General features: G+C 56.2%; 5 protein-coding genes across 5 annotated transcripts; 3 read left to right on the forward strand and 2 right to left on the reverse strand.

The window, feature by feature from the left end:
* Nucleotides 1–279: 279 nt before the first annotated feature.
* On the reverse strand, nt 280–2,010 carry CCMA1212_001038 (Imidazole glycerol phosphate synthase hisHF; the record flags this gene model as incomplete). Its single annotated transcript, XM_073698478.1, has 2 exons — nt 1,871–2,010; nt 280–1,803 (listed from the first exon to the last, which is right to left on the reverse strand). The coding sequence occupies exons 1-2, from the start codon at nt 1,991–1,993 to the stop codon at nt 280–282; spliced, it is 1,647 nt and encodes a 548-aa protein (XP_073563648.1). The 5' UTR covers nt 1,994–2,010.
* A 619-nt stretch (nt 2,011–2,629) lies between these two features.
* Nucleotides 2,630–4,170, forward strand: CCMA1212_001039 (uncharacterized protein; the record flags this gene model as incomplete). The annotated part of the gene is made up of 2 exons (XM_073698479.1): nt 2,630–2,800; nt 2,881–4,170. The coding sequence occupies 2 exons, from the start codon at nt 2,630–2,632 to the stop codon at nt 4,168–4,170; spliced, it is 1,461 nt and encodes a 486-aa protein (XP_073563649.1).
* Nucleotides 4,171–7,532: 3,362 nt separating this feature from the next.
* On the forward strand, nt 7,533–9,119 carry CCMA1212_001040 (Vacuolar protein sorting-associated protein 62; the record flags this gene model as incomplete). The annotated part of the gene is made up of 1 exon (XM_073698480.1): nt 7,533–9,119. One exon carries the CDS (start codon nt 7,533–7,535, stop codon nt 9,117–9,119), a length of 1,587 nt encoding a protein of 528 aa, XP_073563596.1.
* A 1,506-nt stretch (nt 9,120–10,625) lies between these two features.
* CCMA1212_001041 (uncharacterized protein) lies at nt 10,626–13,298 on the reverse strand (the record flags this gene model as incomplete). Its single annotated transcript, XM_073698481.1, has 1 exon — nt 10,626–13,298. The coding sequence occupies one exon, from the start codon at nt 13,296–13,298 to the stop codon at nt 10,626–10,628; it is 2,673 nt and encodes an 890-aa protein (XP_073563595.1).
* Nucleotides 13,299–13,509: 211 nt separating this feature from the next.
* CCMA1212_001042 (uncharacterized protein) lies at nt 13,510–14,193 on the forward strand (the record flags this gene model as incomplete). Its single annotated transcript, XM_073698482.1, has 1 exon — nt 13,510–14,193. One exon carries the CDS (start codon nt 13,510–13,512, stop codon nt 14,191–14,193), a length of 684 nt encoding a protein of 227 aa, XP_073563594.1.
* Nucleotides 14,194–14,469: the final 276 nt, after the last annotated feature.

Below are 14,469 nucleotides of genomic sequence, written 5' to 3' on the forward strand. Positions count from 1 at the left end.
GGCGTCTCGACATTTTTCATCTGGAGTCACGGCTCACCGGGATAGAACTGTGACGGAGTACTCCGGACCTGTTTATGCCAACAGCCATCGGGTAGCTGCCAAACATGTATATAGCTTCGAGAATGGATCGATCTTTGTTCTCCTCACAATCTTCCTCGTAGTGGACACAGAGTGTAAATTTATCAGTCATGTCTTTTCCAATTACTCTATACTATCGGCTTAAATCTTTTAGTTTCTATGTTAAATCCTCCATCGTACCCTCATTCATATTTCCCCCAATCACAAGTCGCCCTCAAACTGCCTTACCAGCAGCCCCTTTTCCTGAAGATAATCCTTGACCTGCTTCACCGTGTACTCTCCCCTGTGGAACATGCCCGCACCCAGCGCAGCATCCGTGGTAGTCTTGTCAAAGACCTCCTCAAAGTGCGCCGGGTTGCCCGCGCCGCTGGACGCAATGACGGGGATCTTGACGGCGGCCTTGACCTGGCGGATGAGCTCGAGGTCGAAGCCGCTGTTGGTGCCGTCCCTGTCGATGCAGTTGAGCAAAATCTCGCCGGCGCCCATGGCCTCGACGGCCTGGACGAGCTCGACGACGTCCATGTCGCGCGTCTCGCGGCCGCCCTTGATTGTGCAGGCGTACCAGCAAAAGGCCTCGCCCTTGGGGCCCGGGAACTCCGTCTTGATGATGGCGTGGCGGGTGGCGTCGAGCTTGGGGACGTAGACGCGCTTGGGGTCGACGCTGACGACGACGGCCTGGCGGCCGTAGGCGCGCGAGATCTGCTCGATGGCGGTGTTGCCGAAGAGCTTCTTGCCGAGGGAGTAGTACTCCTCCGCGGCGAGGACGGCGTCGGAGCCGATGGAGACCTTGTCGGCGCCGGACTTGAAGTACATGGTGGCGATGTCGAGGGCCGAGACCTTTGTGCCGTCGGTGTCGACGGTGTCGCGGATGCCGCCGCCGATGGTCAGGGGCACGAAGACGGTCAGGGACGTCTGCCGGAGGACCTCGAGCATGGGCAGGTCGGCGAGCGGGCAGTCGCGGAAGGACGTGATGTTGAGGAAGGTGACCTCGTCCGCGCCGGACTCGTAGTACTTTTTGGCCATCTCGACGGGCTTGCCCAGGTTGCGGACGTTGCGGTCGGCGCCCTTTTCGCGGACGTCGTACTGGTCGCCCTTTGTGACGACGAGGTCGCCCTGGTCGTTGGTCCGGACGTCAAGGCAGGCGATGACGCGGCGGGTGAGGCCGTCCTTGGGTTCTCTTGGGGCCGCCATGCCGGAGGGGAGGTCGGCACCGAGGTTTTGCGCTCCGGAGCCGGTCAAGAAGGCCCGGATCGTGCGAAGACCGGCGACGCCCGACTTTTCTGGGTGGAACTGGGTGGCGTAAATGTTGCCCTTTGCGATGGCGCCGATGAATGTCTCCTTCCCGTAGGTGCCCGTCGCGACTGTCCAGCCCTTGGCTTCGAGCTCGCCTTTGCTGTAGGGAGACTTGTAGGTGTGGACGTAGTAGTATTTGGAGTCCGGTCTCAGGTCATACATGACCTTTCCTCCCGTGTTGGCGTCGTTCCACCCGATGTGCGGTACCGACTTGTCCTGGTCCTCAAAGCGTGTGAGAGACGAGGGTATCACGCCGAGACCGGGAACCTCTGGGTCTTCCTCTGATCCCTCAAAGAGGGCCTGGAGGCCGACGCAGATCCCCATGAACGGCTTGCCCTCTTCAATGTGCTTTTTTATCGCGGGCAGGTAGTTTGCCTGTGAGAGCTGAGTGAGGCAGTGGCCAAAGTGGCCGACGCCGGGAAGAATGAGTTTCTGTCATGAAAGCAATGAGTAAGTGATTCAAAACCCCTTGAGGAACCCCCGTTTCGGTCACTCGAACCTCTGCCTTGGGCACATCTTCGGGAGACCGAATCCAGTCGACCTCGTAGCCCAGCTTCTCAATGGCATTGACCAGACTGCGGATATTGCCGGCCACGTAGTCCAAGAGGTGAACCGTGGGCATCTTGCCTGCTGCTGCTGCTGCTGCTGCCTTGCAAACAGCCCGCGGGGTTCAGCGTTCCTGTGAGTTGAGGTTGCGGTTGCAAAGAGTTGAGGAAGCAGCCCGTGGATGCTGATTTCGCGCTGTATGTATGGTTCAAAAGAGAAGTGGCAGTGCTTCTCCGATTGACGGGCTTTTCAGTCAAAAAAAAAAAGTCTTGAGGCGGGTTGTGAGTCAAACAAGAGTGTGAGTCGAAATAGTTCAACCGCTATGCAGTTTAACCTGGCCGCGATGCGAAATTCTTATCGTGGGCCTGATAACGGCAGTCAAAAGAGCGATAGCGGGGCTGCAACTGGAACCGAGTCACCGGCTACGGGACTAGGCCGAAAAGAGACGCGGTGGGTGGCATCGGCACAAGTCAAGAGCTTCCCAAGTTCAAGCGCAACTTCGAGATTCTTTTCCTTTCATAATCTCGGTGCACAGCATTCGGGGCGGAGGCTGGCTTCGTGGTGCAGCGCATCTTGCCATCTTGCGCGGCCGATGTGCTGTCTGGTGCTCTGAAAGGGAAACCCTCTTGCTCGACGGTATTCATCACAACGTCGCAGTCCCGGCGCATTGCCCAGCTATCTCGGGGCCCTTTAGGCTCTGCAGCTAGCTGCCATGGCAACCTCAGATGCAGCTTCAGTGGCAGCGAAACGGGCAGCGACAACGACCCCATCGCCGTGGCTGGGAGACGAACCCGGCGCTTTGAACGTCGACACGGTCTTGCAGCAAGTGTCGCAAGATGACCAGGACGAGTGGGAGTACGAATACTCTGCCACCGAGACAGAGGTAAGGTTCCCGAGATGTCTGCGCCTGCGTACAGTGGTTGGAGAGTCGCGCTCTGGAAAGCTAACTTCTGCCCCGCCTAGACTTACTATTTGACAGTGGAACTATCATACCCAGAGTTCAAAGAGCGTCCAGCAAAAGCCCACCATCATAGCCGCGGTGGCTACTACAAGAACTGGTCAGACCAGTACGCGGATCACTTGAAGCTCGATGCCAAGTCTAATGATCAAGCTTTCGGACCGCAAGACGCCAATGGCAAAGGAGACGGCAACGATCAATGCAACGATGACGATGACGAGGAGAACCCTGGGCCAGAACGTGATGCTCCAGGGGAAGAGCAGGAGGAAAATGCAGAGGACGCCAACATAGACCCTCGATTAAGAGCTATAGGAGATGCTGGCCGGAACAATGCTACGAAACCGACGAACCACGGTAAAAGGGACAAGGGCAAGGGAAAAGAAAAAGAAGTGGAAACTGCGAGAGCAGTGACAGAGGCGACAGCAGAGGACATGGAACGAGCCGACGAGCCCCCGGAAGAGATCCAGATCCTCGAACTTCACTCTCATAATCCGATTATATCCTACAGGGGCCGGGTATTCGAAGGCCAGTGGGCAGAGGTTATTGGGACTGAAGCGATTCTGGCTGACCGTGAAGCCAAAGATGCGGCCCAGTTGCCAGCTCTTCGCCATCTTCCCGGCGGTGTGGATATACTTGGAGCCAGCTCCTCACGCCTCTTGACGACCGAAAAGATTCTAAAACCCAAGGTGGCTCGAGAGGACTCTCTGGCAGCTATTCGCCAGGAGTGGAACATTCGCATCCCCCCCGGAAAGGATCGGACCGGCGAAAGGGCGCAACAGCTACGCTTCCTGGAAAATCTCATCGCCTTGAAGAAGAAGAGGGGGGACCCAGATGAGGTTACGGTTTATGCGTTGGATGGGCCTGGAAAGGACTTTGATGACAGAAAAGGGCCAGACTTCAAACCTCGCAGAAAGAAGCCCAGTCTTGGTGTTGACCAAAGTATCGGGGCCGGTCAGAACGAGAGAGGAGAGCGTCGATATACGAGGCGAAGCCAGGGCCGTCGGGGAGGTCGACGAAGGAGGGCATCCGCTGCGAGGGGAGGCACAGCGGCAGCGGATAGGGGCAACGGCTCAGCTCTGGACTCGAATGCGCTGTCGACACCAACGCCAAGCCATTGGGACGAGCTGTTTGGCATTCAAGAGGACGAGGATGAAGATGGTAGCGTCATTGACATCTCCGAGGACAGCGACGGACCTGAAAGGCGGCGCGCTTCTTCCGGTGAAGACAATGACGACGACGACGACGACGAAGGGGACGAAGACGACAACGACGGCGATGTGATGATGCTCGACTAGATTCTGATGCCGACGAATGCCTACAGCCTCTCGCAGCCTGGATCGAGGGGAACTTGCGAGCTCACATTTCCACGGATGCCTGAAGCCACTATTGGCTGAGATGGGACTCGAGTGATGGTGGAGAGGCTGGTCTTGACCGCATTCAAGGTCTCCTAGTCCAGTTGTTGGATCTGCAGTAGCAAGTTGGGATGCCGTTTCCTTCCACGATACTTCTCCAATGGCCACAGAAGCAGTTCAACGAAAATCATTAGCCAAGGGCAATGTGGGGTTTGATGCACGGCTAGCACTGCAAGTGAAACGTAGCGACATTGTCCATGCCACCAACTTGGCACAGAGCGTGTTCGCTTACGAATAATTGCTACGAAGAGTCATGTGTGAGGATCACTGCAGCTATTGCTTGGCAGCACAGCAAAGGTAGCCTTGCATCACTACCCTCTCCAGCAGTCAAGTCATGATAGGCTGATGCTGGCCAGTGGGCGATGCCATGTGGTGGCCTCGAGGGAAGTGGTTCGCCGCATATGACCGCGCCGTCTAACTTGAAGGTCGGCTTCCAGACGCAGCAACGACGGGACGACCCCTTGGCCCTAGGCGGCTGAAGGGTTCTTTCAGGGTTCACGAGGCGAATCTAGCAGATGAGGCTAGCGATCGGCATGGATGGCACTGCTATTGTCCGCGATGGTCCAGATGACCTTCAACTGCCGCATGCTTGAACCATGTACTGCTATTGGCCGGGGCCAGATCTGCGACTAATGTCTGGCAGCTCGATACGCGGAAGAGTGTGGTAACTGAAGAAGAAGGGTTTGAGTATGGACTACCTGCATATTGAGGCAAATCCCATTCGCGATAATGGCTGCCATTGGGTAATGATGATCACCAGGGACAACCAGAATCCAATTCAATGCAAGCCGTTTCCATGTCACGTACCGAGACTTGTAGATACCATCCGAAGGAGACCGTCCCACTACCTACCTATGGTGTGGACTAGGAGTCTACGAGTACGAAACAACTCTACGGAGTAGGCAGTCGGTCGTTTCACAGAACCTGATCAGTGGTGTCTTGTTGGCTTGATGTCTGAATTCACGGAGGCTGATTCGTACGACGGACGATTTCGATACTCTGGTGATGGAATACGAGGGGCAATTGCTTCGACTCCGACTCTGACATGGACGAGAATAGCAGTACAGTAAGCTGGCCGTCTTTACGTAACCACTAGACTACCTAGTAGTTGCTGCTTGCATATGAGATAAGCCGGCAGTACGAAGTCGTTGGGCATGCAAAACATTTGACAGTGTCGGGACTATAAAGTGGCGTCCGTCTTGTGAAAAAGCCGGCTTGGACTTGGTTCCAAGTGATCTAGCGTCCATTGTTCAAGGGACGCCTCTTTTTCACGATGGATTCGTGTGGCTGCTCCGTGGTGGAAGTGGGCTGCAGTGGGAAATGCCTCAAAGAGCACGATACCCATGAGAATGCATCATTTGCTCTGGTGGTCTTGCTGTCTCGTTGGTGCTGTATATCTTGTCGTGTTGAAACTGCCTGGTCTCTGTTACTGTATATAGATTGGCGGCCGGCCTAATTCATGCTGAGCGCGCCGAATAGGGCATGATGACGTCGAGTTTGGGTCTCTTCGGGGCAACATGTTTGACGGGGGGATACGAACGAGTCTGAGCTGGAGGGATTGACCTCCGACGGGGTTTGGAATACATGTAACAATTCAATTGGACATCCGAGAGGGACTTGACAGTTTAGGTATTTAGGTAGATACAAGAATGGCGGGTCTATAATTGATTGATTGCATCGACATCTAGGGTAGCGGGTATGACTAGAGGATTACGAGATGGCACACTTGCCGAGTTCGTAATCCCAACACCCTACCTTACTTTAGCAAGTCCATTAGCACTTCGAGCTGTCTCACAATGCAGCACCTTATCTGGGACGATAGGCTGCTGAGACGCGGCTGTCGGTTCTCTTCACGAAACCAAATGGGGACCATCTTCACGGACCGTTGAAGCAGGATTCTCGAGTCGCCGGCAGTGATTCGTCTCAGGCATCTTTCCTGCAGGTCAATGTACCGCTACCTGCTGCGCTTGAAGTGCTTACTTCCAAGTTGTACCGCTACTGGCATCTGCAAGGAAGGAGGGCCCAGAGGGAAGGAGCTGCTGGCAAGAACACATGGCACCGCTGCGTGAGGGTCTGGCGAATGACACAGCGAGATGATAGGAGGAGAAGGGGGGCAGGTGCGGCGGGCTGGTCTTGGCTTCCTGTCAGGGCGGCTCAGCCGGACACTCCTTCCTTCCCAACGGACGCACGACATGTACAAGTACAGCTACAGGTACTGTACCAGGTTCAACCACGGCTCTTGAAACCCAGAGTTCCAGCGGGCGCTCGTACTCGTACTCACAGCCTGAAGGTACAAGAACGCAGGCCCTCGGCGGTCAGGCGCGCTGCGAGGTACCGTCCAGCGCCCGAGCAATGCCGGCCCAATCAGCGCCGTTGTCGCCCACAAAATCGAGCGCCAGCGACCAACCACGGTGCCGCGTGGCAACAACAAGTGCCAGCCCAGCGGTTGGGTCCCCCAGCTTTGAAGTACCGGTACTTTCTGCGAGCTGCCTGGCCGGTGCCGGCAGTGGAGCAGCCGCCTGCCGCCCGAAAGCATGTACGCTGTACGAGTACCTGCCAAGTACCGCGACATTCCCGGCCTTGCCTTACCTTAGCACCACACACCCTCCGCCACAAAGAACCACGACCAACTTTACGCTGCGTCTCGATGGCTACGCTTCCCACCTCAAACTTTTTCTTGTCTCTTGTTCCTCTTCTTACTCCTTCTTCCCTATTGTCCCTCCTCTTTTTTTTCTTCTTGTTCCCCACATCCTCGTCTTCTTATTTCGCTTGTGAATCGCTCAAGCATGTCGCCAGGGGCGCCGTGATCAGTGCTTTTCGCCCCCTTCGTGATGCTCTTATAACAGTCCCTTTGCAATCCTCGTCCTTGTCTCGAGTCTTGGATCCGCTTCGAGCCGCAAGCCTCCCCCGGACCGCCCGCCTCTTCCGGTTCGCTGGCCTGTCGACATCTATCGCTCGTTCTCTGTTGATGTTCGCGATCTTGCAGGTTTTGCTGCACGATATCTCTATCTCTTTCATTCTACATACAGATATTCGACGTCATCATTAATACGAAGCCTTACCATATCCGTCAACAATCTACATCTTGGCCGCCTCCAACGCTCCAGCTGAGCACATTCGACCTCCGGCGACTTCATCTGATATACTGTCCGCCTTACGACTACTTATATCAACCTTCATCGAGGCTCATCTGCCGCTGCTACCTCGTCTTACTCTTGCCGGTCGTTCCGGACCCCGAAGCCGCCATGTACTGGGTGCGCCGGTTCATGATCCTGACGGTGCCGCTGGCAATCATCATTTTCGCGGCTACCTACCTCCCCGTTATCCTCGATCCCACAGATAGAAATCCCGAGAGTCGTGCTCGCGATCGACTCTGGGTCAGCAGCAGTCCTTACTTTTGGGACCGCCAGGCCTGCCGGTGGTTTAGTCTCTGCGGTCTGCACCACCTGCGAAGGGACCCTGCAGTGCTCCCACCCCTCGAGGATGAACCCGAGGATGAGTTGAGGCTTGAATTGCGCAAGCGCATGGATCGGACCTGGGAGGAGGATGCTGAACTGAATGCGCCAGAAGAGAGTCGACGGAGCAAGAGGTCGGACAAGAAGAGAAACCCACAGGAGCGGCGCAAGATCCTCAGGGAAGTCCCCCAATATGTTCTCAAGCATGCGCCGCTGGTGCACCTCTACTCTGGCGAGCAGTTCTGGCCTTCGGACATTCGCGAGCACATTGAACACATGATTGTCACGGTCGACCACAAGCGAGTGAACCTGACGGAAAAGGTATCGCTGCACAACTTGCAGGCCCTCAACAAGTACGAAAAGCGCATGGTCACCCTTCACAGCGTTGAGGATGTCGAATCTCGACCCAAGTGGCTGCACAGCCATGACAACCTGCCGATTCCCTTTGACGACCCTGATGCTTCAACACCGCCTTCCTTGGGAAGTGGCAAGAAGGTGCACAGCGAACCCGATACCTGGTTCGACGTGGACAAGAAGCACCCCGTGCATCGCATCTCAGATCCCCGAAACAAAAACGTACCCGCGTATGCTCCTACACCCGCTCCTGGCAAAGAGCAGCAGCGCATTGTTCCCCGCGGTCACAAGCCCGATCCCGATGGTTATTCGAAAGCGCCGGCTACTCTTGTCCTGGTTGATAAAGGGTCGGGCATCATTGATGCCTTTTGGTTCTTCTTTTACAGCTACAACCTAGGACAGACCGTGCTTGGCTTGCGATTTGGCAATCACGTTGGCGACTGGGAGCACTGCATGGTGCGCTTTCAGAACGGGGTGCCCCGTGGTATCTTCTTCTCCGAGCACGAGGGTGGTCAAGCATACGCTTGGGAGGCGGTTGAGAAGCGCGGCGACAGACCCGTCATCTACTCCGCCGTCGGTTCTCACGCCATGTATGCCCTGCCCGGCATGCACCCCTACGTCTTGCCCTTCAAGTTGCTCAAGGATGTTACGGACAAGGGCCCGTTATGGGATCCCGCCTTGAACAACTATGCCTACTTTTACGACTACACGCGCGAAGACCCCAAGGACACCATCGAGCATGAGGACGGCATCGCAGAGAAGGGGCTCCTGCACGACACACACAGCTTCACTCCCGCTGCGTCTAATCCGGATGCTCCGACTACGTGGCTGCACTTCCAGGGCCGTTGGGGCGATGAGGTCTACACTCTCGCCGATCCTCGACAGTGGCGTCTTTTTGGCCAGTACCACTACGTGACAGGGCCCGCCGGACCAAAATTCAAGAACCTCGAGCGCCAGACGCTTTGTCCGGCGAGGAGTTGCCGCCTGCTGTATGAGGTTGATCCCAAGGGCACCTGGTACTAGGCGCGCCGTTTGGGCGCACATGCATCGGCGCAGAGACCCTTTTTCTCTGCCTTGTTCGTTTGCCCTTTTTGCTGGGAACCTTTCTGGACAATTTCGCCACAGCTGGGATGTGTACCCAGTGAAAGGCTGGTTGTTGCTACCCAAGAAGGAACGAATCATGTGCAACGGTCGCAGGGCTTTTGAGCCTAAATTACATCGCGGATGATGGACCCAAGCAGAAGACGAGTCTGACTCGGTTTACACGGGCGCTTAGACGTGCGGGAGAGCGCACCGGCGTTGCTTTGCGAATTTGCGCGTCGTGGTCCCCCTTTACTGCATTTCGCTTTCTGCTGGTTTTCCTCTGCCTATCGAAGTCGACGGGTGCTTCGTTCCGACGAGCGCCCGTCTGGACTCGTGACGGCTCTTGCCAACGAATTGACGAATTCCCTCGTTTCACTGCTCTGCATTTTCTATTGTCTTATGATTGGAGAGGAGTTGTTGGGGGCGGTTTTCATACTTCTTTCTAGGGGGACCTATTGATACCCAACCTCGCTGCTTGCGATCCCTTACACACACAGTACATACCTACCTCTCCTACACATGCACCTACTATGACGGTATCCGCATGATACATCATCTGCAGTCCCTTGATCACAATCATAGATTCCAGCTCTACTCTGCTTTTGAGATAGATTTGCCTTTGCGCGAAGACGTTATATACCATGTATTTCATTTTGGATCGCTGATCCTTTGGGTATGCAGTTGAAATAAAATCGAAATACACTCAGAATCCGTTCCTTGTGTGTGAACTGCTGTGGTGTGGTACCATTTTGTGTGTCTCGTGCGAATTATCATATGCCACATTCCTTCCCATATGACGGGTTGAGGGCACCTTTGGGGAGGGACAATTTGATTCGGATGATACACTGACACGGTAAGTCATCACAATTCAAGGGCGAGCTTGTCCATGCTTGTATTCATTTGATTTCGGAGTATGAGTACATGCTGAGTGTTCGGCAGTGTATCCCGGATATAGTCATCAAGTGTATCAGAAGGAATGGTCGGTTGGTAGGTATAACAGAGAGAGAGAGAGAGAGAGAGAGTACCGGCCGTTTTGAACCTCCACCGAGCACCATACCCATACTATATATCCAATCCAGACCGTCCCATATATGTAGTAAAAACTCCCAACACCATGCAAATCATTGAACCATGGAAAAAAAAAGAAAGGAAAAGAAATTTGCCGAAACAAACAACGGCCAAGAACACACATATCCACCACGTTCCAAATGCATTTTCAAAACATGGGCGGCAATCCAAATGAAAGCACTCTTCCCGATATCCGCGTCCTCCCATGGCATTTAAACTCATAGATCCAATACATCCTCCCATCGTCAATCGCTAGAATCCGCCTCGCTAATTCTCAAAATCCGCTCAAAAAGCCCAATTCATCCAACAGAAAGCATGTCTCGAGGAATCATGAACACCAGTACACCAAAAGAAAGGGTAAAGAGGGGGAAGTCACAGTCATTGCATCCCCTGCCCATCTTGATGAATGTCAAATGTATCACCGTCGTCGTCCTCAGCCATGGGATCTACATTCTCGGCGTCCGAAAGGTGCTCGTCTTCGTGACCTTCATCATTGTCTTGTGTAGCTGGCTCTGAAGAACTGCCGGTGCTGGACACGAGGCTGGATAGGGTGACCTCGCTATCCCCTTCGCTGTCTGTTACAAGGGCGTTCGTGTAGAGGGTATATCCTCTGATGTCGACGTCAATCGCCTCGCCTTCATCCATGTCGCCATCACCCAGCTCTCTCAGCACACCTCGGGGGGCAAACATGCTGTGCGGTGTAGCAGGCGTTGTTCCTCGAAGACCTTGCGCCCGATCCCGCCGCTCAGGGCGATCCGGCGCCGGGGACGGCGACACGGTCGGCCTCGGACTGATCGGGTGGTGGATGGGCGGGTCGCGCCTCGACTGGCTCTTCTTGACGCCGGCGTAGACGAGCGGCGAGGAATGTCGGCTCTGTCTGCGGGAGGGGGGCCTTCGCTTGCGATATGCGCCGTACACAGTCTGAGGCGCCATGGAAGCGATGGGAGCCGAGGGGGTCCTGATAAATGGTGGCACCGACTCTTCTCGACTCTTCAGTATCGTCGGCTGGTGGTGGGCAGCATCGGTAAAGCTGCTGGACCATGCCGTGGAAGCAGGGAAGTATTCCACCTGGGGCGATATCGAGACGCTCCTATGGCGTCGTTCTTTGCCGGGCGGCTGCACGATGGGGCCACCGTCGAGATTGTCGTTCCAGGCCCAGCATTCTCTTTCAAGGCGAGCGGAGTCGGGCACTTGTTGCGACTCAGTGACGTCGGCACATACCGGCGGGACCTCCTTCTTCAACTTCTGCCAGGTCCAGCCAGAATCGTACGCTTTCGAGTCCTGGATATAGGCGCCTGGATGGGTAACGAACAATCTAGGTTGCGCTGCCTCCATCCTGACCGAGTTCAGAAACTGCACGTCCCATAGTGCCGGTGTCAGCATCTCCTCAGGACTCAAGAACCTTAGGCGCGAGTCCTTGTGGATCTTGCGAAGAGGGATCCATGGAGACTGGAGTCCCATAGACTCCGGGGCCTTGAGGCCTAGGGCTTGGTGCCTGGCGTACAGCTGCATGTCGCGGAGCACATTTCCAAAGGCACCGCGCATCGCAGTGCTAACGCTCCTTGCATCCGGCCCCGTGACTCTAATCTTCTTGATCAGCCCACGACTCCTCAGGCGCATGTCGATTACGCTCTGGTCGTTGCAGGCCCTAGGCAGCAGCCATTCCCAATCATGGCCCTGCTCAACACGCCAGTTTTCCAACATGCCGGACGCGTCTCTATATTTGGAAGCGATCTGTGTGTTGTGGGATGGGGATGAGTCGCTTCCACTGTCGGCAATGGGGCCGACGTTGAACTGGTGGATTTGCCGCCAGATCCGCTTCAGAGGAAAGGGGAGGAAGACGACCTCGACCTCCCACGCATGTTCCGGACAAGGAATGGCGGAGCGAAGTATGTCGACCTGAGTCTGCAGCGAACGGAGCTGCACATGTACTTGCTCTGAGTGGCTTTGTCGACTTGAGGTGACTGAGGCTGTACTAGGGGTGGGAGCATCGTCCTCAGCATTATGGCGGCCGAGGAAGCTGTCGTCAAGAATGCGCCTCTCAATGTCCTCCACCCTGCCCTCCAGCTCAATGACACGAGCGTCCATGTTCTCATATCTGTCCTGGCACTCTTCGTAAGCGCTGCCGTATACTGAGGCATCCTCCAGCCTGTCGAGTCGTTGTGCGTGGGCGTCGACGGTTTCTGTGAGATTCCTCAACGTCTCAAGAGGTAAGGTCTCGGGTTCCTCTGCGACCTGGGTAGTAGCGGTGCTGGGCCGTGGCGTCGATTCCTCGTCAGGCTCCTCGATGCTCGCCATTTTGTGATCGGAACGCGATCCGCGCAGAGCAGCTCGGGTATTGGTTGGACCGTCGTTGCTGAGAGTCTGCAAACCTTTTCCTGCAAAGGGCCTGAGGTACCTGGCGCGCGTGGACGAGCTCGAAGAGCCGCCCTCAGACATGAGACACTGAGGAGGAATAGAGGGCCATGAAGGATTGGAGGCTGTCGGCTGGCTTGGTCGTACGACGCCGTCCCAGGCCAGTGTATCCGGCATGGAGCTGGATGCCTGCCGGGGCGTGGGAACGGCTGATAGAGTTTCCAATGGGCCGTCGAGGGGTTTGTTGAGAAAGGACAAGGGGTCGACATCATTGGAGCCGAGGAACTCCGGCCCAGGGACTGGCGGTGCCCTCTGGCGAAGGAGGATGTCCGGTTCCGGGCTCATGGTCTGTCGTAGCCGCATGGACTGTAGCCGCTCCAGGGCCTGTGCCGCGGTGGGAGGGAGAATCGTCTCCGGCGGCTGTTGTTGTTGTTGAGGACGTTCATCGTGGTAGCACGCATGGTGGTTGCACATGCACCACCCTCCAGACTGATCCAGGAGGTTGTCGCCGGCAGGCTGTGAATAGAAGCGACGGCAGCCGCATCGAGGGGCGCCGGCACCGGGCGTCAAGTCTACAAAGTTGCATCCGCCGCTGGGGAGCTGAGGAAGGGCGGTGGGCGTGATGGCGGTGTTTCCCTGGTAGAGGTTGAAGAAGTCGGCGCCGAACTGGAGGTTGTCGAACGGGGCGGAAGCCATTGGGGTGAAGTTGTTGTTGCGTTCGGCTTAGGATAGTCTTGCAAACTATGTCGAAGAGGTGGTCAGGAGTCTCAGGACCTCGGGGCTCGCTCGTCGTTGTCGGCGGGTTTGAGGGTGACGCGCCCAGTTGAAGCTGAGCGCGGGTTGAGCCTCGCAAGAGCAGGCCCAGACGGGTCGCAAGTCGGTCGGCCTCAGTTCATGGCACGATACGATGGCGGGAGTGAAGAGAAAGGCGAGTCCAATCCGCGGGGCGGCGCAGTTGAGAGCAATTGTCGGTGTCGGATCGAGCCGCCTGGAGTCGCGGGCGGGAGGAGCCTGGAAGCGAGAAACAGAGGGATCGACTGCGGGCGACGGCCAGGTATTTATGCTGCTGCTCTATGGAGGCCGGAGCATTGCTGAGTCAAGGTCGAGAGAGCGACGCGAGGTTGACGGACGCCGGGAGAAGCAGCAGCAGCAGCAGCGACTGAAGCAGAAGATGGAGAGAGAGGATGCGTGTGATGGGGGGATCAAAGATGGCATATGGGAGGGGAGGGTGGACACGCCAGGCGATGCGGCAGCAGGAAAGAGGAACAGCGGGCCATTCCCATTCTCTCCAGCTTCGATCCATGCATCCCCCCCCACAATTCGGCTCCCTCGAACACGCCTGTCTGCCGCTAAACTGGACAGACGGACAGGGCATGTCATCAGTGAGAGTGGGATGGACGCCTTCATTCAACGCGATGCGGTGACGTGGTTCGCGGACAAGTGCCTCAAAGTGCAGCCTGGAAAGAACAGAAAGAGGCTCGACGATGGCTTCGGCTTCCGGATCTGGCTCGAGATGGTGGTGCTTGCAGGCAGCATACCCAACCCTTGTCCCGATCCAATTATTGCCTTACGACTCCAGTGCTCTCTCTGAGAGACAGCCAAAAGCAGCACCCACTCCCGCAAAACGCCGCATGGCCTGCGACATGCCCGTCCATCCACACAAAGCCGGGCCGGTGACTCTGAGGGGACGCGGGGACAGGGATGATGCAGCCATCACCGAGAGAGTCGCACTCGGGCTCCGCATCTGCCGGGATTTGTTCGAGATCCAGTGATGCCCAATGCTACCTACACACCGTAGCTATTGCCGGTGATGGAAGAGTTGATATGATGAGTGTCTCCGTGAAGACTTCTTACGAGAACGTCACAT

Source organism: Trichoderma ghanense (genome assembly GCF_004382785.1).
Source record: "Trichoderma ghanense strain CCMA-1212 chromosome Unknown scaffold_0, whole genome shotgun sequence".
NCBI lineage: Eukaryota > Fungi > Ascomycota > Sordariomycetes > Hypocreales > Hypocreaceae > Trichoderma > Trichoderma ghanense.